General features: G+C 44.8%; 1 protein-coding gene across 1 annotated transcript in view; it reads left to right on the top strand.

Moving 5' to 3' along the window:
• SLC13A4 (solute carrier family 13 member 4) overlaps positions 1–24,006 on the top strand; it is a 235,981-nt gene that overhangs the window by 139,433 nt on the left and 72,542 nt on the right. The window contains exons 10-11 of the mRNA XM_069227958.1: positions 1,238–1,339; positions 11,544–11,645. Coding sequence (XP_069084059.1) covers positions 1,238–1,339; positions 11,544–11,645 — 204 coding nt within the window. The remainder of the gene's footprint in view (positions 1–1,237; positions 1,340–11,543; positions 11,646–24,006) is intronic.

Below are 24,006 nucleotides of genomic sequence, written 5' to 3'. Positions count from 1 at the left end.
AACCGAATATAATTTGGCTCTTACAATGAAATTCAAAGGCACTGCATAGCACATATTCTTTGGGATTGTAAAAGGGAAGTGGATGTTGTATTTTTGTTTTACCTATACAGCATCACACAATCTATTGTAAGGTTCTTAAGGTCAGAACAACGTTTTACATTACGTACACTCATGATACAATAACATAGAATAATTATATAATAAAAAATACAACTCATGTAACATAATTAACCACAGTGGCAATAGCAAGGTCACAGACATAACATATGTTCTCAATTGTTGGAGAAAGAGGGCACTTGTTTCTCTTTGACCTGATGTGTAGCCCTTTGGGGAGCTCTACATATAGTTCTAGTCAATGAAACTGCAGTTTTTTTATATGAATCAGTTCATGATAGACACGGGTCATAACATAATGTCCTGATTTTGCACGGTGACTCGCTTTACCTTTGGCAGCGCAATTAATTCTGCGATCCTTAAGAAAGCAAAAGGACTTGATGATAAAAGATGCAAATCACCCACCTCCTTGATGTTGATCTTGTGGATCATAATATGAGCATTGCAATGTGCAATGGTAAATAGGAATCTAAAAACACTATTTTGCATGCCAGGTTTCGACCTGCACTTGCATAGTCAGCGGCACTGGTTTTGCAAATCCAACATTTTTTGTGCCTGAGTACTGAGAGGTATGACTCAGCAAGTTGGCACAAGCTAGGACATAAAGCATCACAATATTGCTTGGAGGGCAAATCTTTTTAAAAGGAATTTAAGCCCAAGACTTGACTTGACTAATCACATTGCCAAATAGCAGTGGAAAGTGGCACCAGACATACAGCACTTAAACCTGGCATCACATAAGAAAAACTTCCACAATGCTTAGAAAGGCTCTTAGAAAACTTCAAAGCATTAAATTGTTGAACCAAGGGTCACCTACTTTAGATCATACTTGAGCAGAAACTCAAGTAGTCTAAAACTACTGTTCTGACCAGCTAAAGTTTCTTAACAATTTAAAAAACAAAAAACAAAGATAAACAGTACTACCTGAAATTTGCTTGAAGGAGCTTCCAAAGTACATAGGAATACTCCCAGGTCAACAAGTATTGTGAAATTGTTGACACAAGATTCAACTATTTGTGTTCAACTCTTTGTAGAATTAGAACATCTTTCTACTTTCTAGTGCTCTTCAGCTCCACTATATTGCACAGTATCATCTCTTGTCCATTGATTGTTTCATCCACAGTTTTAAAGAGACATGCTCCCTGAGTAAAAAAAAGAAGACTGAGTGGGAAGAACTGTCTGAAAAAAGGATACGGGAAGACTATGAAAAACTGGGAAACATAAGGTCAGCTATAGGCCAATGGCTAAGATTGTCACACAATTGGAAATTGCTCCAGACATGCCTTTAATTGGACCTCCTGGTGAAGTGATCGGGCCAGTCAAAAGACTCTCTTGGCCCTCTTTTGTTGTCTCAAATGCTTCCCCTCTCTCTGCGTATGGTAACCTCTGATTCTTCCTATCAATATCTAGCCCTACCTCATAACTCTCTACTTTCCAATCCACCTCTCTCTTCCTTACCTATCAATCTAACAACTCTCTGTCCATACCTTGCTCATCTTGCCTATAACTCACACTTAGCTCCCCTGCCTACCTTGCCTCTCTCTGCCTTTTCCTGTCTTCCTACATCACCTTTCTCTACTTCATTTTTTCTACCTTTCTATCTCTGCCTCTCACAATCACTTAAACCTCTCTCTTCTCTCTACCTGACTTCTGTATCCACCTCTTCCTACCTGACACACGGTGTACAAGGTGGCGGAAGATAATGAAGGAGGATATTATCAGCTTTCACCCATGGAGTGATCTTACTCTCTTATGCAGTATTTTGATTGTCTGTGTTGAAGTGACAATGCCAAAGGTGAAGGAGGTTTATCTGTGGTCACATATATCTTGCAATTAAAGTTATATTTTCAAGTGGTAAGTGTGCATGTTATGTTCATATTCACCAAAACTTTGCCAATTCACCCTTGTTGCATCTGTCCAACAATAGGAGGAACAGGCTGGTTGGATGCTGGATTTGATGTAAAATGTTGTTATCGAAAGACAAAAAAAATCTAGATTCTTGCGAAAACAGAAATAGCATTATCAATGCTTGGTTAGGCTTTATTTTCATACAGTTTACCTTGTAGACAGCGAGCTTTTGCCCAATTTTGCATACCCATGTTTCTGACAACTTACTGTATAATTTAACATTGTTTGGTGTGATAAAAGCTAGAATTGACAAATAATGAGACATACATTTAAAGTTATTCTAAGCACAGGCCCACAAAATATCTCTTGCCCAAGGCCCCAAAAACCCTTTATCTGGCACTACCCATTGGGTCTTTTTTTTTAAATCTGCTCAATACAGGTCATGCTAGGGTATATTCACACAGTGAAACTTTTGGAATAAATAGATTAATATATGAATACATTGATAATGCCCTTACCCCAGTGTGAATTGATTAGGAGAGTGTCACACTAGGATAAACTTTAACATTTGAGCCAGAAACAAGTCCGACATTTTAAAACAGATGTACATTATTTGGTACACTCCCAAGTCCTGAGTTAACTATTAAGAAAATACTTAGGTTGGGCAATAAAGTGAAATTCACACTCTGCAAAACTGCATTTTGTAGTACTTGGCTAGTAATGCAATAGTAGTACTAAAGTACTACAAAATCCTATTCACAAACCTGTGAGTATAAATCTCCACCTCCACCTATCCTATCTTTTCTATGTGGAAATCCTCACACATATGTTTACTATTTAGTAGTAACTTTTGGAGGGGTCAGGAGTGGCTGGGAGAAGGGGAAAAGAGGGGTTTAGCGTGGACTAGGGAGAGGTGTAAAAAGGGACATGCATCCGCCATAAAACAGTAAGTCCATTGGTATTCACAAACCGCACTTCAAAAGTTACTACAACTAAAAAGGGACCCAAATAGTAAATAACTCCAGCTCAGAGCTACAGTACCTCCCGCACCACACGTGACCAACCACTGATACTGCAACACCCTCCCATAAACAATAAAAGCAGTAGGGACTTAAAATAAAACCCCATAGAAAATAATGTTAAATTAATCTAAATTATTTAAAATAGGTACAATATAAATAAACATACGTTTAGTGTTAAAAAAATCTAGAAACAAAACAAATAGTATTTATAAAATAGTTTAACAACCTTTTTTGAATTTATAAATGAATGTAGCAGTAACTTTTATTGAAATATAATTACATTACTTCTAATTAATTATATACATCACTTTTAATAAGTATTATTGCCTAATAAAAATATGTTTTCCTTAAGTTGGGAAGTTACTTTTTATTTAAACTTAAGAAATATTATTTTAGTGAATTTAATATATTTACACCAACTAAAGATTTAATTCAAAATTATGTTAACAGGGCTGTAGCATTATTTCTTTTCTTCTACATTCACAATAAACATATATAGAATTAATTGACATTAATATATAACATAAAAATATTTTACTCGTTTTTCGAGTTGAATAAACTATTTTTTCCCTCATACTTTACTATAGAAAGACTCCACAGTCGGGTTGAGATCTCCCTACGGTAAAGTACACTCACACATAATTTGTTCACAAGGTCGACGCCATGAAACCACGCATGCCTTGGACAAGTGGGCTGAATTAATTTCATGGCTTTGAAGTGGGAGCGGGGTACCTTCAAGTGGTGATCATAACAGATCTTGGCACTGTGTGAGCAGTTTAAAGACCACAGTGCATCACATCCAGGGTACAAAAGTGGCCACCACAACTTTGGACGTGGTTGAGTATACGAAGTCAGATAGCTAATCTTCCAAAATGTGATTGCATACCTTCAATAGTTCAATGACCGAAATAAAGCCAAGTCATTAAAAAAATCACAGATCAAGGTCACAGATCAAGGTAATGTGAAACTGACAGCTGAGGGTAAAATAGAGCTGCTGTTCATTGTAAACAGGATCGAACATTAGGCAACCAGACACATGCCTCGAACATACAGGCTGACCACCCCAGGCATAAGACCAGCTCCAGCCTGCAGCAAGCATAGAAATCTTCCAAGATGGCCACACATACAGGTCCACTTACTCTTGGAATACAACAACAGTCATCAACATCCCAGAGAGAGAGTGAATTTGACAACATCACGTGGCAGGTAGAGCTCACTGGACCCCTGAGGTACAGTAAACATCATGAACAAACCTCATGTCATTACCAACAGAAAGCTAGCTGTACGCATCTCTCAAATCCACAATTATTCAGTGTCATCTTAACCCCTATGGTGCCTTGGATAAGGTGACCTCGTCCTGCACCCGGGAACCGGGGGGAGCGCTAGCGTTCCCCCCCATGGGCCCCCTACCCACACCCCCCGGTCGTGGATGGAAGGGGAATCCCTTCCACTTCCACCCCCGACCCCCCCGTGACGTCAGCGCGCATCGCACGATGATTGTCACAGAGGCCTCCTCCTTCGCGCTGGAAGCTGAGCTTCCAGCGCGCTCGGAAGAGAAATGCAAAGCAATTCTCTTCCGATCACGTGGAGGAGGCCCCGAGAGTCTTCAAAGGGAAGGAAATGTATTTCTTTCACTTTGAAGTCTCTCTCAGCGTTTCAAAAGCCGGATTGTAAAGCAATCCGGCTTTTGAAACGCCCACTAGACACCAGGGATTTTATTTTTATTTGGAAATTGGCATAAGGGAGCGACCCCTTGGGCAAGGGTCGCTCCGGGGGGGGGATTTTTTTTAAGATCTTTTCTGCCCCACGGGGGCAGATCTACCTATTATTAGGCCGATCTGCCCACAGGGGGGCAGAAACCTCTAGGCACCAGGGATCTTTTTTTTTTTTTAGAGGTGGGGAGCGACCCCTTAGGCAAGGTTCGCTCCCATAGGGGGCAAATTACATTTAGGCCATTTCTGCCCCCTTTGGGGGCAGATCGGCCTATTTTTATGAGGCCAATCTGCCCCCAAGGGGGACAGAAACCACTAGACACCAGGGAGTTTTTTTTTATTTGGAAATGGGCATAAGGGAGCGACCCCTTGGGCAAGGGTCGCTCCTGGGGGGGCATTTTATTAAGGTCTTTTCTGCCCCCAGGTGGGGCAGAAACCTCTAGGCACCAGGGATCTTTTTTTTTTTGTTTGTTTTTTTTATTTAGGGGTGGGGAGCGACCCCTTAGGCAAGGGTCGCTCCCCTAGGGGGCAAATTACATTTAGGCCATTTCTGCCCCCCTTGGGGCCCATTTTTATGAGGCCGATCTGCCCCCCAAGGGGGACAGAAACCACTAGACACCACAGAGGATATTTTCTTCGTGAATTTCATGCAAGGGGAGCGACCCCTTAGGCAAGGGTCGTTCCCCTGGGGGGCAAATGTATTTTAGGCCATTTCTGCCCCCCTGGGGGGCAGATCAGCCTATTTTAATTAGGCCGATCTGCCCCCAAGGGGGACAGAAACCACTAGCCACCGGGCATTTTTTTTATTTTTTTGGTTTACAGAAAGCAAGCAAGGGTTGCTCCCCTGGAGGGGCAAAGTGTATTTAGGCCATTTCTGCCGCCTTTGGGGGCAGATCGGCCGATTTTAGGTCAATCTGCCCCCAGAAACCACTAGGCACCGGGGATTTTTTTTTTGCGCCAATGTCACCCAAGCGGAGCGACCCCGTAGACAAGGGTCGCACCGGGGGTTTTAATTTTTTTTTATTTCAGGCCATTTCTGCCCCCGCAAGGGCAGATCAGCCTATTGTTATTAGGCCGATCTGCCCCCATGGGGGCAGAAACCTCTAGGTGCAAGGGCAAATTTTTTTGGGGTGTTTGATTTTTGCTTTTTTAGAGATGGGAAGCGACCCATTGGGCAAGGATCGCTCCCCTGGGGTGCAAATTGTATTTAGACCATTTCTGCCCCACTTGGGGGCAGATCGGCCGATTTTAGGTCAATCTGCCCCCAAGGGGGGCAGAAACCACTAGGCACCGGGGATTTTTTTTTGCGCAAATGTCACGCAAGGGGAGCAACCCCGTAGGCAAGGGTCGCTCCCGGGGGAGGGTTGGGGAGGTGGGGGGGCACATTTATTTTAGGCCATTTCGGCCTATTGTTATTAGGCCGATCTAGGCGCCAGGGCTAATTTTTTTGTGTGTTTTTTGTTTGTTTGTTTGTTTGTTTTTTTAGAGATGGGGAGCGACCCATTAGGCAAGGATCGCTCCCCTGGGGGGAAAATTGTATTTAGACCATTTCTGCCCCCCTTGGGGGCAGATCGGCCGATTGTAGGTCAATCTGCCCCCAAGGGGGCAGAAACAACTAGGCACCAGGGATTTTTATTGCGCCAATGTCACGCAAGGGGAGCGACCCCATAGGCAAGGGTCGCTCCCGTGGGGGGGATTGGGGGTAGGGGGGCAAATTTATTTTAGGCCATTTCTGCCTTCCCTAGGGGCAGATCGGCCTATTGTTATTAGGCCGATCTGCCCCCGGGGGGGGCAGAAACCTCTAGCGCCAGGCCCATTAGGCAAGGGTCGCTCCCTGGGGGGTGAATTGTATTTAGACCATTTCTGCCCCCCTTGGGGGCAGATCGGCCAATTTTAGGTCAATCTGCCCCCAAGGGGGCAGAAACAACTAGGCAAGGGTCGCTCCTGTGGGGGTTGGGAGGTTGAGGGGGCAAATTTATTTTGGGCCATTTCTACCCCCCCCGGGGGCAGATCGGCCTATTGTTATTAGGCATATCTGCCCCCAGGGGGGGGCAGAAACCTCTAGACGCCAGGGCTAAATATTTTTTTGTGTTTTTTTTTTTTTTTTCTTTTTTTAGAGATGGGGAGCGACCCATTAGGCAAGGATCGCTCCCCTGGGGGGCAAATTGTATTTAGACCATTTCTGCCCCCCTTGGGGGCAGATCAGCCGATTGTAGGTCAATCTGCCCCCAAGTGGGCAGAAACAACTAGGCACCAGGGATTTTTTTTGCGCCAATGTCACGCAAGGGGAGCGACCCCATAGGCAAGGGTCGCTCCCGTGGGGGGGATTGGGGGTAGCAGGGCAAATTTATTTTAGGCCATTTCTGCCTTCCCTGGGGGAAGATCGGCCTATTGTTATTAGGCCGATCTGCCCCCGGGGGGGGGCAGAAACCGCTAGCGCCAGGCCCATTAGGCAAGGGTCGCTCCCCTGGGGGGCGAATTGTATTTAGACCATTTCTGCCCCCCTTGGGGGCAGATCGGCCAATTTTAGGTCAATCTGCCCCCAAGGGGGCAGAAACAACTAGGCAAGGGTCGCTCCTGGGGGGTTGGGGGGTGAGGGGGCAAATTTATTTTGGGCCATTTCTCCCCTGGCCCCCCCCACCCGGGGGCAGATCGGCCTATTGTTATTAGGCATATCTGCCCCCAGGGGGGGGCAGAAACCTCTAGGCGCCAGGGCTAATTATTTTGTTGTGTTTTTTTTTTTTTTTTTTTTGAGACGGGGAGAGACCCATTAGGCAAGGGTCGTTCCCCTGGGGGGCAAATTGTATTTAGACCATTTCTGCCCCCCTTGGGGGCAAATCGGCCTATTTTAGGTCAATCTTCCCCCAAGGGGGGCAGAAACAACTAGGCACCGGGGATCTTTTTTTTTTTTGCGCCAATGTCACCCAAGGGGAGCGACCCCGTAGGCAAGGGGCTTGGGGGCGGTGGGGGGCAAATTTATTTTAGGCCATTATCCTGTAGGCGCCAGGGCTAAATTTTTTTGTGTGTTTTTTTAGAGATGGGGAGCGACCCATTAGGCAAGGGTCGCTCCCCTGGGGGGCAAATTGTATTTATACCATTTCTGCCCCCATTGGGGGCAGATCGGCTGATTTTAGGGGAAACAACTAGGCACCGGGATTTTTTTTTTTGCGCCAATGTCGCGCAAGGGGAGCGACCCCGTAGGCAAGGGTCGCTCCCGGGGGGGCTTGATGGGAGTGGGGGTGGGGATTTATTTTAGGTCATTTCTGCCCCCCCTGGGGGCAGATCGGCCTTTCGTTATTAGGCCGATACCTCTAGGCACCGGGCAAGGGTCGCTCCCCGGGGGGTTTGGGTGGCATATTTATTTTAGGCCATTTTGCCCCCCCCTGGGGTCGGCTGAGGTAGAGGCCAAAATCCACAGGTAGGCACTTTGTAAAAAACACCTCTGTTTTCTGTGAAAAAATGTGATGTGTCCACGTTCTGTTTTGGGGCATTTCCTGTCACAGGCGCTAGGCCTACCGACACAAGTGAGGTATCATTTTTATCTGGAGACTTGGGGGAAAGCTGGGTGGAAGGAAATTCGTGGCTCCTCTCAGATTCCAGAACTTTCTGTCACCGAAATGTGAGGAAAATGTGTTTTTTTTATCCAAATTTTGAGGTTTGCAAAGGATTCTGGGTAACAGAACCTGGTCAGAGCCCCACAAGTCACCCCATCTTCGATTCCCCTAGGTCTCTAGTTTTTAAAAATGCACAGGTTTGGTAGGTTTCCCTAGGTGCCGTCTGAGCTAGAGGCCAAAACCTACAGGTAGGCACTTTGCAAAAAACACCTCTGTTTTCTGTCAAAAAATGTGATGTGTCCACGTTGTGTTTTGGGGCATTTCCTGTTGCGGGCGCTAGGCCTACCCACACAAGTGAGGTATAATTTTTATCAGGAGACTTGGGGGAACATAGAATAGCAAAACAAGTGTTATTGCTCCTTGTCTTTCTCTACATTTTTTCCTTCCAAATATGAGAGAGTGTGTAAAAAAGACGTCTATTTGAGAAATGCCCTGTAATTCACATGCTAGTATGGGCACCCCGGAATTCAGAGATGTGCGAATAACCACTGCTTCTCCACACCTTATCTTGTGCCCATTTTGGAAATACAAAGGTTTTCTTGATAGCTATTTTTCACTCTTTATATTTCAGCAAATGAATTGCTGTATACCCGGTATAGAATGAAAACCCACTGCAGGGTGCAGCTCATTTATTGGCTCTGGGTACCTAGGGTTCTTGATGAACCTACAAGCCCTATATATCCCCGCAACCAGAAGAGTCCAGCAGACATTGCAGGAAAAAATAGAGAAAAATTGCTTTTTTTTCACCTCAATTTAAATATTAGTTTTTTCAGTTGTTATTTTCTGTAGGAAACCCTTGTAGGATCTACACAAATTATCCCTTGCTGAATTCAGAATTTTGTCTACTTTTCAGAAATGTTTAGGTTTCTGGGATCCAGCATTGGTTGCTCGCCCATTTCTGTCACTGACTGGAAGGAGGCTGAAAGCACAAAAAAATCGTAAAAATGGGGTATGACCCAGTATAATGCCAAAATTGCGTTGAAAAATTGGGTTTTCTGATTCAAGTCTGTCTGTTCCTGAAAGCTGGTGATTTTAGCACCGCAAACCCTTTGTTGATGCCGTTTTCAGGGGAAAAAACACAAGCCTTCTTCTGCAGCCCCTTTTTCCCATTTCATTGAAAAAAACGAAGGGGCATATTTATACTCCGTTTGCGCCAAATTTGCGTAGTTTTTTTCTACGCAAATTCGACGCAAAACTAACTCCATATTTATACTTTGGCGTTAGACGCGTCTAGCGCCAAAGTTCATGGAGTTAGCGTCATTTTTTGCCGTGAACACCTTCCTTGCGTTAATGATATGCAAGGTAGGCGTTCCCGTCTAAAAAAATGACTCCCAGGCATGTGCGTGGTATTTATACTCCCGGGCAAAAATGACGCCCGGGAGTGGGCGGGGCAAAAAACCCCGCATTTGCGCCTGAATTTAACGCCTGGGTCAGGGCAGGCGTTAAGGGACCTGTGGGCTCAGAATGAGCCCAGAGGTGCCCTCTCCTGCCCCCAGGGACACCCCCTGCCACCCTTGCCCACCCCAGGAGGACACCCAAGGATGGAGGGACCCACCCCAGGGACATTAAGGTAAGTTCAGGTAAGTATTTTTTTTGTTTTTTTATTGTGGCATAGGGGGGCCTGATTTGTGCCCCCCTACATGCCACTATGCCCAATGACCATGCCCAGGGGACATAAGTCCCCTGGGCATGGCCATTGGGCAAGGGGGCATGACTCCTGTCTTTGCTAAGACAGGAGTCATGTTAATGGGGGATGGGCGTCGTAAAAAAATGGCGCAAATCGGGTTGAGGCGATTTTTTTGACTCAACCTGACTTGCCCCATTTTGAGACGCCCATACGCCATTTTCCCCTACGCCGGCGCTGCCTGGTGTACGTGTTTTTTTTTCACGCACACCAGGCAGCGCCGGTCGGCTAACGCCGGCTAACGCCATTCTATAAATACGGCGCCCGCATGGCGCTTCAGAATGGCGTTAGCCGGCGCTAATTTTTTTGACGCTAAACTGCGTTAGCATGCACAGAACTGAGCTGGAGGGAAAACTATCTCTCCCAGGGGGCCCATGCAAGGGCGAGGAGGGACAATCGGCCACTTTGCCCATGTCTTAAAAAGCCTCTGCAATTATTTACCCTATTTAGAGAGCTAAACGTTGCATCCCTGTGCAGGCCTCAAATAACCATACAAAGAATCAGTCCATGAATCCTCTAACAAAGAGCTCATCAGTATCTCCCTAAGGGACACTAATTCTTAACCATTGCACATTGGAGTCTCAGATGGAGTGGGCATTGCTGTTCAGACTTACCGCAGTATCCACAATGCCAAGCACACATCAACAAAAAGTAGTAGCGGGCGTCAGTTTTAGGGGGGAAAGGGGTGGACAGGAAGCACACTCACACATTCTTTCCCACACACGCATGCACGCACATCCATTAACAACACTCATCAACATTCAAACATATACGCACGCACCAAACATTCATTTAAAAAGATCACACACACTTACCTTCTGCATCGGAGGTCCCAGGAGGGTTGGCACTGCTGCCTGATGAGGCAAGGCAGCAGTCCCAATTTCGTCACAGAGTGGGATGGGGTCATTGAGACTGCTGATCCCTCCCCACTCTGTGACGAGGTGTCACTGATTGACACTCACCCTGCACACTTCAGGGCTTAAACCTGATAGGTGACGCTTCCCTCGTCACCCAGGGGAGGGCCTCGAAGCACCTTTGCTGAGCCAAGGAGGTCACGCCCACAAGGAGCTGTGACCTCCTCAGCCCAGCAAAGTTCAGCTCAGGCAGCCAGGAGTCTGCGCAAATCACGCATGTCTCACTCCTGGCTGCCTGACCTGAACATGAAGAGTGTTTGTCAGGTTGACCTTTGCTCAGCCTCACAGACACTCTTCATGTGCCGCAAAAAGTCCGGGGGGGTGTGGCCCCTCCGCCCTAAAGGACGGGCCGTGCCTGAACAAAAAGAAAGCTTTATGGGATATTCTCTAAATGTTTTAGCCACACGACTGTCTTGATAAGGCCTCGAAAGAAGACATCTTTCACGCCTGAAAGATAGACACAATCCCAGTTAGTATTCAGATCCAGCGGCATGCCAACGCTTTAGATATAGAGCCACTCACATTACTGAGGGAAAGCCGAGGATTACCTGGCAGGACTAGCACCGATCTTGTTAGTCTGTGTTTGTTTCACAGGTGCACTGTCAGTGGTTTCATTCCCTTATTTTTCCCTCCAGCTACCCCGAGATTGTGACCAGCATTTTCTTCATCCTGATGACTCTGCTCTGGTTTACTCGGCAACCTGGTTTTGTGCCGGGCTGGGAGTCTTTCTTTGAGAAGTAAGAACTATATACTGTTTTATTTAAGAATATTAACGCAAATATGTTATTACTGATTGAAATGTTTGCTTTCTGTGGGTACAGAATGTCAATATTTGTTATCCAAGATTAACTGCATAAACAAATGCAATCTAAAGCCCCACGCTGGGTCCAATTAGCAAACATGCAACTACCCTGACTGAGTTACTGAGTGATCTAAAAGAAATGGGCACCTCAGTACTGCTTAAGAGCTCCAGGCAAGTGCTGAAAGTCAGAAGGCGGCATGCAAGGCTGCCAAAACCGAGGTATCTTGTATCACTAAATCTACTAACTTCTGAAAATTTTCATTGTGTGAGGAAGGGGTGCAGCGGGTATAGGGAGTGCAGGGTGTTGCTTTGCTCTGGGCACAAGAGAGGGAAAATGCATCGGCAAAGCCAATAGTTGTGTTGTTATCTACGAACCTTTTGGCAATTCTTGTTTTTTTTTGTCATGTTTTTTGCAAAATGTTATTGCTTAGGTAGCTGCTGGGCATTCATCAATCTGAAAAAAAACACATTGACTGAAGGCAAAAATGTTTTCTGATCTCAAAAAGGCACATATTACCATAGCACATCCTGGCACTAAAGGGAACTACTTTGTGTGTGGATGTGCACCTTGTGGCGTGCTGAAATTTATATTGGAGTCAGCTTCACACATTGCACCTTGATAAATGCTCATGCAGGTGGAGAAAAATGTGAATGACACAGACACAGAAAATGGATGAAGTGTGGTTGAAACCGCCTACAAATATCTATGCCATGCACTTAATTTTAGTCAAATCAAAAGATCTTGGCTAACATAGACCTAAAAAGCCAATAGTTCTGCCACATTCTCTCAGCTGCTTGCCTTTGAGGAAGAAAGAAAGAAAGAAATCAGAAGGAAAGACATAACAAAATGTAAAGGAAAAGAAAGAAACAAAAAAGAAAGAAAGGGAAGAAAAAAGAACATAAAATGAAATGAAAGAAGAAAAAAAGCAGGATAGAGGGAGGGGAAAGGAAAGCAAAAAAGATGGAAAGAAGAAAAGAAATAAAGAAGGAAAGAAGAAAAGAAGTATTATTATTATTGTTATTATTATTAACACTCATTTATAAAGTGCAACATTCACCTTAACAGCTATCATGGCTCTAACACATTGCCTGGAACACATGGAACTGAGCAAAAACCCTGTTGTTTGTTTACCCCTGGTTCTCCCACAACTTTGCAAAGAGCCAGGTTTTCAACTTCCTAAAGTTACATAACTACGTGTAATACATGGAGCTAGGCAAGAAATTAACCCCAGATTCTCCTACAACTTAGGTGTTTGCATTCCTCATTAAACTCAAACTGCCATCCTTTCCAATGAACTGCAGAAGTCTATTCCATAGTTGAGCAGCCTTCACCCAGACACCAGATCTCACTTTCTTGAAACTTGGTACACAACCCAGATGTGCAGATGCTGACTGTAGTTGCCTCTGCAGCCTATAGTGGCAAAATGTCTTCTTAAAAAAATGGGACCAATCCCATTTAAAGGTTCAACAACTATGCACATTGTTTTAAAAACAAAGAAGAAAAGAAAGAACAATGAAAAGAAAGAAAGAAAGAGGCTGAAGTAGACTGACCCATTGTCCCAGGCTGTAGTGGGAGTAAGCAAAATGTGAATGACACAACAACAGACCAATGGATGAGGAGTGGTGGCTGAAAGCACCTTTGAGAAAGTTTATTATGATTACAATTTTAGTAAAATCAAAAGGTCTTGTCTAACACCAGACGTAAAAATTCTGAGGTTACCACCGAGCAGGAGCTGAAAATGCAATCTACTCCGTGGTTTCCAGGTCACTCTTTGTTTTACTGTATGATATCGGCTCTTCACCAGGTGACCATGTGACGGGAGCCGATATTATGTGATACATGAAGAGACCGCATAAGTTGGAAAGTCTGCAGCAACACTATAATGGGATGAATGGTGCTGATGTGAGTTTGTCAAAAGCCTTGTATGGATCCATAGAAGACTTATTTGCTTAGCTTTTCACAGCATCTCCTACTATTGGTAACCATAAATAAAAGCAGTCCTCCTCCTAGCCATATTGCTGGTTTGCTGGCTCCACACCTGAACCACTGTATTTTTGTGACAAACATGCCTGTTGCAAAAATACTACTAAGTATTATATTTTTGGGCATCGTTTTTTGCACTCTTACTACAGACAGCTCCTCTGGCGTACATAATACTTCAGCGAGCCAATACTTGCTCATTGTAGGGTGGCTTTTGTGTCAGTCTCAGTTGCTCCTCCTTGTTGCTTTCCTCCCTTTCTGTGTTAGACCCGCCCACAGGAGCTTTTTAGTTTAGTCATCAGTAATTTTGCCATTGTCCTGGTCTCATCGCAGTATTACATCTAACAAAACAGAACTGCGTTTAAACAGTACCCGTTAGTTGCCTCTCTGTGCCACCTAGTAGGCACTAGAAAAACTGTAGCAGAAATGAGGAAGATGCAGCATTGACCTTGACAATCTTGACATAGACTGAAGACTTCGATAAACAAGCATTTTTAATGCCAATTGATCTCACTTGTATGTGAAGGTAAGTGAAATCGATTGGCTTTGCTAATGCTTGTTTTATTTTGAGGTTGTGAAATTTTGCAATCCAGACCCCAGTATCCTAGGAGTCTACAGACCTCTGTGTGCTGGGCATTCCATTCATCAGTTAGGGACAGTTGCAGGGATTTCATTGGTACTTGAAATGATGCATTACTTAACCTAATAAATATATCCTTCTCTTTACTTTGTCACAACACTTTCTTCAATATTCTTGGTGGTATGGAGCCTCCAGGACACAGATTGCACTAGTTTATTGTCATCATTACCATCCCCAGTTAATGAGCAGGGGCTTGAAGGCAGGGAATTACAGACAGGCTAAAGTTTGACCACAGTATGTTGAGCTAAACTGAAATCTCAGGTGAAACTCGTTCTTCCAGGTGTCTGACACCCTGAGCTCACAGATTCATCCAGCAGTTGTGCAAATCACCACACAAGGTGAGTACCCACAGTAAGTAGCATAAGATAGCTCAGCCTTAAAAGATATTTTTAATCAACTAATCATAAACTACTCAACCTGGGTCATCCGAATAAACCATTTAACGGTGCATTGCATTTCATGGGTGTGGAAATTTGGATTCCGGCTGTAAAATATTATCTCATATCTCGAACAACTGCAATATATGTTCGTGTATTAGCAGTGGCTTCCCATTCTGTACTGATAGATAGATATTTTTCCATTAATGTAACAAAACGTTCAGGCAGCCTGGTTTACTGCTCTAACATCAAACATGACAACCCCTAAAACATATGATGTGGGTCAGTGCTTTTGTGCAATTATGTGACACCAAATTCTCCAGCATTATACTTTGAGCCTCATTACAAGTGTGGTGGTCCGAAGACCTCCATACTCATGGTGATGTTCGAATTGGCGAACTCCAGGCACTCCAACCACCACATTACAACCCTGGTGGTCGGACTGCCAGGGGACCACCGTAACTGCCAGGAACGTGGGTCTCGGCGGGTTTAGGGCGGTCAGAGTTGTGCTTAGCCATGGCGCTACTGAACTCAGACTCACCATGATGACTACAACTCAGCTTTCCACCAGCTGTTCCATGGCGGTCACCCCGCCACGGAAAGGCTGGCGGAAAGCCAGTGCAGGGCTGTTGTATGGTAGTGTGGAGCATTACAAGTAAATAGCATGGGAATCGGTGTCTATTAGTGTGGAAGCAAAGAACTGTAGAATACAATTGGTGAAAGTTAAAAAGGACAAGTGGCAATTGTACCGATAAAGCAGACCTAAAAATCCAAGTAGTCTAATGTCTGACCTCCTCCCATCTGTTCTGCTGGCAGAGTAAAACAACATAGATTATCTAGTTATCTAAGACACTTTAATAGCATTCCAATTTCATGTATGTGCCCCTGAAAGTTCAAGCTTAGGCAGCTGAGTAAATAAGCAAAATGATCACAGCTACGTAGACAGCAAGCATTTTTTTCTTTGGAAGGACACAACTTCTGCACAATCAAAATGTACTTCGGACTCCCAACATGTAGATTGAGCCAATGCCCCTCTCTAGGGATGCTCACATAATTGAAGCCAGTCCATGAAATAAAAGCACTTAAAGCACATACTGCATAGAGGGAAGACAAATGAGGTGAATAAGAAAATATGACACATCTCAGCCATCCGGTTTAGAGGTGGGCTCTGCCACATTTGCCACTCTCCCTGCTAGCACTTTGGAAGGAGATTGGTGCATCAAAGAGGATTGGGTGGGCTTGTTCATTAACTTTGAGGTACATGTACTCGGGTATTATTTGGTAATAAAGACATGGCGGTGCTGCACTGAGGCATTCTTAATGGCCTTTTATTTGTGCTGCAGAGAACAAACTTAGGCCCTCATTTCAACCTCGCGCCAACCGAATCATGACTGCTGGCAGTCCTCCGCCATTTTTCAGACAGAGAGCCGCCAGCAGCCATACTGGCGGTCGGCGGTGAAGTGGAGGCTGCTCCACCTCCACCGCCACGTCATCAGAACACCGCCCACCAAATCACGTCCCAGTATTCAGCGTGGCAGTGTTCTGGTGACGGGGTGCTGGCGGCGGAGCAGCCCCCATGGATCCCGTTCTCTCCCAGAGGATCACCAGAACAGGTAAGGTGATCGTCCGTTAGGGGAGAGGGATGTTGTGTGCGTGCACGGGGTGTGCGTGTGAGTGTGAGGAGGGGTTGTGCGAGTGCGTGTATGCATGCGGGGGTGTATTGTGTGTATGGGAAATGTGACGTGTATGTCTGTGTGCATGTTTGATGGAGCGAGAGCCCTATGGGAATGTATGTTGTGTAAGGTCCAAAATAAACATAGCATAATCTGATGATGAAGACCTGAAAGGGCACTGAAGGAAGCATTATCAGCTGATCCTCTTTTTTACTGCAGCAGCACACTTATAACAATTATAGATGCTGAAGCCAAGATCTATACTGATCGGTTATAGACCATAGGTATTCATCCTGCCGTCTTCAGACAATACATAGAACTGCTGGAAGCTGCAATTGACAGCCTAGGCATTAAAGACCACCAACAAACGTATTCTTGCCCTCTATGTTTCTTAATGCAAAATGGCTGGTTCCAAAGTATACCTCAATCTCTGTATCATAATACCATGACAGGGGTACAGTTCTAGTAATAGCTCATGTACAAGAAAACACATCTCAGCAAAAGACTTCCATGCAGTTTTACAGGCTCCCGTTACACTAAGAGAAAGTTATATTAATGTTTCCTTCCTTTTCTCCCTAAAAGCATATTTGCACTCTTAAATTTGATGCAGTACACAGAACTGTATGGAATATAATGAACTCAAAGACGAGGGCAAGCAGCAATATTTCTAATTGATCTGTACTAGCTTCCTGTTACTATCTGTGTCATTTTAAAGAGAACAGCAGTCCTGCCAACTTCTGAAATTTTGCCCATGTGAGGAGGGGCTGAGGATTTAGATGAGGCAAGGATTTGTGCTAAGCACAGCCAAATTCATAGTGTATTGTGGATAGCCAAAGCATAATTATATCCACACTTGGTATAATATTAGTCCTGGAATAATGGTGCAATTCGTGGTACATGGAAGGCATCCATTGCATGCTGATGCCCACTCCTAGTTCAAGGCTGGCCTGAAATAACAGTGGCAATTCTTGGCTTAATATGTGCATCCTTTTCCTGAGTTGTTGAAACATAAGCTTGTAATGAAGGATCTAATCATGTATAGCAGTAGTAAGTGTAAGTACTTGATGAAAACAGCTAACAGATGTTTTGACACTGTGAGAAAGTGGCTTATTAGTTGGGGTGAATGAAAGCCCACCACAAGTAATGATGTCACTATTCTCGTTTGGTCCAGTAAAGGTTTCACTAATTTAATCCTGAGATCAACCCCTGGTAGCTTTGGCACAGAATAAACAGGCTTAACTTAAGAACATGTGTAAAGCATTTAGAAGTACCAAAACCATTCAAACTTTTAAAACACAACACAATACAAATCCCACTCCAATTTATAAAAATAGAGTATATTATAATGAACAACAAAGAGACCAAAATTTCAAAAATACAATAAGAGGAAATAGAGATATACATTTTTAAAGGTAGGGTTTAAGCTGACCACGATGAAGAGCAGAGAAAGTCCATAGTTCACGCCCAGGAACCGATTGGCATTGATTGGATGCTGCTCAACGTCGGGTCTGGTGAAGATTTCTATCTTCGGACTTAGGGCCTGATTTAGAACTTGGCGAACAGGTACTAAGTTACTAACGGTGAAGGATATCTCGTCCGCTGATATCTAAATCACATAGAAGATAATGAGATTTAGATTTCGGCGGACGGGGTATCCATCACCGTTGTGACGGAGTAACCCATCCGGTGAGTTCTAAAGCAGGCTCTTTGTTTATTTTCTGAAAGTCAAATTCCTTCAGAGGTACAAGGCTTCCAGCTGCAGCCAGACAGTGTTCAGTGTTGTCAGATGCCGATCAGCGACAGGCCCGCTGAATTGGATTTGCTGCAGTGGAGATAAAAGTAGTGGGTTCTGCAGTGAAGTCAGGCCCACAGGTATTGCACCCTCAGCAGCTTGGCTTGGTAGGTTGGTCCCTGTCTTCTGTAGCTTCTCCATGCAAGTATCCTTGAAGAATTTCTAAGCCCCAGCTTTCAGAGTTAGAGATGAATACACTCTGACACTTATGTAAGGGTTCCAACCCCTCGGTGCCCTACATTTTTATGTAATGTCACCAAGGGGTATGCAATGCACTACAGTGCAGCACATAACCCTCGGTGCCCTTACGTAAGTATGTAAGGGAGCAAAGGGGTACCTATCCACTCTAGTGCATACCCCTCTGAGCACTTAGGGGTATCCACTCCAGTGCATACCACTCAGTGCCCTTACATACTTATGTAAGGGCGTCGAGCAGTATACACTACACTGTGGTGGTTTAAAAAGGACTGAAAGAGGGAGCAGTCCCTCTATGTTTAAAAATGACTGAGGATTAAAGTTTATACTGCAGTGGTTTTTAAACATAGAAGGACTGCTCCCTCTTCCAACACTGTTTAAAACCATTACAGTGTTGATTTAATTTCGCCGGCAGAATGGCAAAATTAATATTGAATTCCAGGTTACATGAGTAACGTGGCATTACTAAGGGGGTAATTTCGACCTCAGTGGTCTTTTCACAAGACCGCTGAGGGACCGCCGTGCTGAAGACCGCCAGTGGTGGCGGTTTTCCGCTCGGCGTATTATGACTGCTGGCAGCTCTCCGTCGTTTTCCGGATGGAGAGCCGCCAGCAGTCATACTGGCAGGCGGCGGGGAAATGGAGGTTGCTCCACCTCCACCGCCACGTCAACAGAATACCGCCCACCGAATCACGTTCTGTGATTCGGCGTGGCAGTGTTCTGTTGACGGTGTGGTGACGGCGGAGCAGCCCCCATGGGTCCCGTCCCCTCCCGGAAGATCAACGGACAAGGTAAGTTGATCGTCCGTTAGGGGAGGGGGGTGGGGGGATGTTGTGTGATGTGTGGGTGCATGGGGGTGTGCGTGTGAGTATGTAGAGGGGGTGTGTGTCAGAGTCACCAGATCCTCGGGGTCTGCGCACGTTCCCAACACGACCACCACTGAACAGCTCCAAGACTCTGATAGATAAATCACAGAGGCTAAGAGAGTTCAGGAGGGGAAGAGGGGATTGTAGTGTGGTTGGTTTTATATATCCTTTGTTCGTTAGCTTTGGGCACTAGGCCTTTGTGCACTTTGCCCTGGATGTATTTTATTAGTTTGCTAGTAATTTAGAGCCTTTGTGCATTTTGCTTTACATGCTTTTTATTTGACTTCGTACTGTTATTTTCAGATAGCCAGTTCTACGGTGTTGTTTTTTATTCATATCACACTGTTTTGCATACTTCAGCACTGATGTTCTCCATAACATATTCACTCTGTGCTTCAGTCAAGGATACAGTCTGGTACATTGCCGATAGACGTGGTTGGAGTTTAGACTTGGCATTTCTGCGAAGGGACATTTTTATGATCACGCTGACATATAGGTTATAAAATAACTTCCTTGTCCCAATACACAGCAGAGGGAGATTCCGACCAGGGAACCACAACTAGATGCTGACTGCCTCGTTGCAGATGCTGAACCAAGATCACAGGCCTTTGCTCAGGTATGAAGGCTGATGTCTCCGCAGTGATACAAATAGGCAAGCTAGGCGTTTAACATGCTGTGCTCTAAATAGAACAAGCAGAGGGAGAGTAGAAACTATAATATACAATGATTGCTTTATTCTTATGTTTTACTCTCCTGGTAACTATTTCAATCCTACTGTGTTTTATGGTTCTGGTTATCGCGGCTCATGCCTTATTCTCTAAAATACAGTTGTTTTATTAAAGCATTATATAAAACTTATACTGTCTTTGTCATTTGTATATGAGATCATATTGTAAATGAGAGAGTTGGTTCGGATCTGAGTGACCACGACTTCCCTGAGAAGTTCTAAAGATGTCATGCGCTCGGCTGCCCAATCATCTCTTCCCCGTGGGAGAAATGAGGCACTGCTAGTTAGCCGGAGCAAGACCGGATTTAGGGTGACAGAGTTCTTTACACGTGGGTCAGACTCAGTCCCCCACACCGTTATAGATCCTGCCGCCTAGAAATCCAGTAGTCTCATTTAGGATAATGAGAGCCCACGCGACATGGCGCCGCCAACGTTTGGTCTGGCTCTAATGTTTAGGTCCGGCTGACTCTCTCGATCTCATATATAATTTGACTCCTCGGTTCCGTAAACGGAGACGTCCGTGGGGCTGAGGGTTTCCGCCACCACGATAGTGGTTGGTTGTTCAAGCTTGAACTTTGAAAGGAAAAACCCCGATATTGGTGTGCCTTTTTGGATCTTGGGCTATTTTTAACAAATGGCGAATCCTAATGTAGTTAATGTAGCTATCAATATGCGTCACCCACTCACAGGACACCTGATAGCACATGGACTAACTATCCAAGGGGGTCCAGTCATTTTTGTGGTGGACGCCCATGCAGCCTATAGAACAGAACTTTTTTATTCTTGGGTCGTGTTTCCAGCAGTTGATGGGGGTACGAATACATTTCATGAATATACAGTTGCGAATGTCCCTGGACAATACAGGGCTTATGCATATTTAGAGATACCTCTCTCTTATCAAGAACACCATAATTGGCTTGATGGCGCCCTCCCACACACCGTGGCACAAGTTAGGCTAGGTCTGTTGAGTAATGATGGTCCTACCTGGCCTTTATTGGCCACTTATACACCATATCCTGCGGTTGCTAATTTGGCAGTGGCTTATGTCCGTCGTTTATACGGGGACTTAACAAATATATACAGACGGTTAGTTCAGTTTGTAATGCAAAGCTTGAATACAAATGCAGCGCCAGCTGCTCCAGCGCACCCACAGGCGGTGGTTCCGGGTATTAATCCGGCCACTGTGCACTCAGTTATGGGTAAAATACCGGCTAAACGAGAGGAAACTCCATTTTGGCTGGCGCAAAAAATTAATACGCTTGAAGCGGTGTTTCCCCATACGGGCCCTCAGGATAAACATAGAATATTAACGATGTGTTTGCCGTATGGGATGGTTCCTCCAGTGGACCTTAGTAATACCTGGGGCACGGTTTTTGCCGCGCTTTACACAACGGCACATGGTACGCCGACATTGGCTAATTTACCTGAGGTACTTAAACAAATTCAGGATGAATATGGAGCTGCACCAGCCTTAGATTTGGGTATGCAGTTATAGGCAATTTTGCCACAGTTTCTTCTATTATTTTGAGTAATCTCAAGGGAGAGGCTGTAGAACTAGCAGTGCGAATGCGTCTTCGGGACGTTCCACAGATTAATCAAGAGCGGGAACTTCCGAGAATAATAGCAGAAACCTATTCTAGTATCGGTCGCGATAGCCTAGGGGCTAGACCGCAAAAACCCCAGTTGCAGGGTAAAAATAATAAAGATAATGCTAGACAACAGCAATCTGAGGGTACAAAAAAGTGCTGGGAAAAGAAACAGCACACACCTAAACAAAATGAGGGACAGTCTCCGCAACCGGAGACCCCGCAGAATAGGTATAATCTCAGAAATAGGGATAATTTGAAAACGCCTGATAGATATCAAAATACTGATACACGCCAATCTCGTTCCTTTCAGGACTCCTCAGAGAAGAGAAGTGAGAGAGGTGGGCGGTCAGAGCGGAGAACGGAGTACGTGAAACCAAGACAGGATTCACAACGCTCAGCGGAGGTTTCTGTTAAACAAGAAGAGAAACCGCTGCAACAAAAACAGCAGTTTAAAAAGAAGGTGGCAGCAGTCTCTGTTAGACATGCTGCTCAAGAAGAGAGTTCTCTTGATGAACAAGACATGGGCGTTAGCACTGTTAGACAGTGCGGCAGAGGTCACAATAGTTCGCCGGAGTCTTCAAGAGCATCTGGAGGTGAAAGCAACTGATGACTTCATACAGGTCGAAACGGCGGATATGCGAGTCTCTGATCCTGATAGAGTATATTTAGTGACTCTGCGATTAGAAGGGGACATTGACCGTATTGTACATGCCATTTTTTGGGACCATATGGTAAAGTCTTATGATGTTCTACTGGCCGAACAGGATTGGCCACCTGACTTTGTTCGCGACTGTTCGGTTGGGGAGGATGTTATTGCACCTTCCTTCTCACCACTTGTTCCGAGAGAACTGGCGGAGTCCTATAGTAAATTGTGGGCTCTGGCACAAGCTCCCGCCTTATATAGAAATAACGTGGGGTGGGATAAACAATCACCTTATCATGTAATTCCAATAAAGGGCGAACCTCAGCCACAGCCGCAGTATCCTATCAAATTTGAGGCTAGGGCATCGGTTAGGCAAATTCTTATAGAATTGGAGTACCAGGGTGTAATTGAACCCTGTGTCTCGCCGATGAATAATCCCTTATTTCCAGTTTCTAAACCGGACCATTCATATAGGATAGTGGTGGATTATAGACATTTGAATAGTCATACACGCACATATGCGATACAAAATTCACATAGTGCAGCGCTTATGAACAATATAATGCGTAAAAAATACAAAACAACGTTGGATATCTCGAATGGGTTTTTCTGCCAAAATATAGCGCCCGAAAGTCGGGACTATACCAGTTTCAGTGCGTTTGGCTCCCAGAAACAATTTTGTCGTTTACCTCAGGGGTATAAAAACAGCCCAGGACTGTTTTCAGCTCGCGTGACTGAAATACTGCACGAGTTGGACCCTGAAGCGTTATCATATGTTGATGACATATATCTGACTGACGATGAGATTCTACAGCATCTAAGGCATGTATCGCGCATTGTTGTGGGGTTTGCAGATATAGGCTATAAGTTTAATTTTAAAAAATCAAAAATTGCCTTCCTCAGTGTCATTTTCCTGGGATATGAGTTGTCAAGTGAGGGCAAGAGCTTAGCGCCACATTTTCTGGAGAAATGTGCTTTGTTGCAGCCTCCAAATACGGTTCGGAAACTCCAGTCATTGTTGGGGTTTCTGAATTTTGGCAGAACGTACATTCCTGAATATGCTACGTGTATAAAACCGTTATACGAATTGATTCGCCCGAATTTTTCAAGTAGATTTTGGACGACTGAGCATACACAGATATTGCGAGGATTACAGGCTGATCTTTTATCAGTCAAACACTTACATACACGGGACAATAAGACACATTTAGTCATCAGGGTAATACCTGGGGCTGTTGGGTTTACGTATGTCACTTTTAATGAGGGTGAGACAGTCCCGATAGCATACAAGTCTCACTTGTATTCTTCTGCAGAACAACGCTTTGCACAGACTGAGAAAATACTCACTGCAGTACAGATGGCTGTGATTAAAGAAAGACCACTTGCCCAGAGCCAACGCATCATTTTCGTTTGCCCGGTTCCGGCCCTAGAGGCTGGATCCAATGGGCTACGTCTTTAACAGCCTCTGATGTAGATTACATATTTGACCCTAAACTGCAGACTCAAGAATTTCTACAATATGAAATAGAATACCCAGTCCCTGCTGGCACATTACCTATTGACCAGTACCAGGTGGTCATGTATACTGATGGTTCTGCGCAACCAGCGGTTGGGACTAAACAGCAGTATTCTGCTGCACGTGCGGTGGTGAGTGGCGCGATGGAGGGGGATGTGTTCTGCCCCCGACTTACTTATACTAAAACCTTGGGAGATTGTACAGCACAGCTGGCTGAGCTTAAAGCTCTATTGTTAGCGTTGGAGCATGCAGAACCGGCTATGTTGACCTTGTTGGTCTGTGACTCCTACTATTGTG

This window comes from Pleurodeles waltl, chromosome 4_1 (assembly GCF_031143425.1).
Source record: "Pleurodeles waltl isolate 20211129_DDA chromosome 4_1, aPleWal1.hap1.20221129, whole genome shotgun sequence".
In the NCBI taxonomy this organism is placed as follows: domain Eukaryota; kingdom Metazoa; phylum Chordata; class Amphibia; order Caudata; family Salamandridae; genus Pleurodeles; species Pleurodeles waltl.
This window is presented reverse-complemented; position numbering and strand designations above follow the sequence as displayed.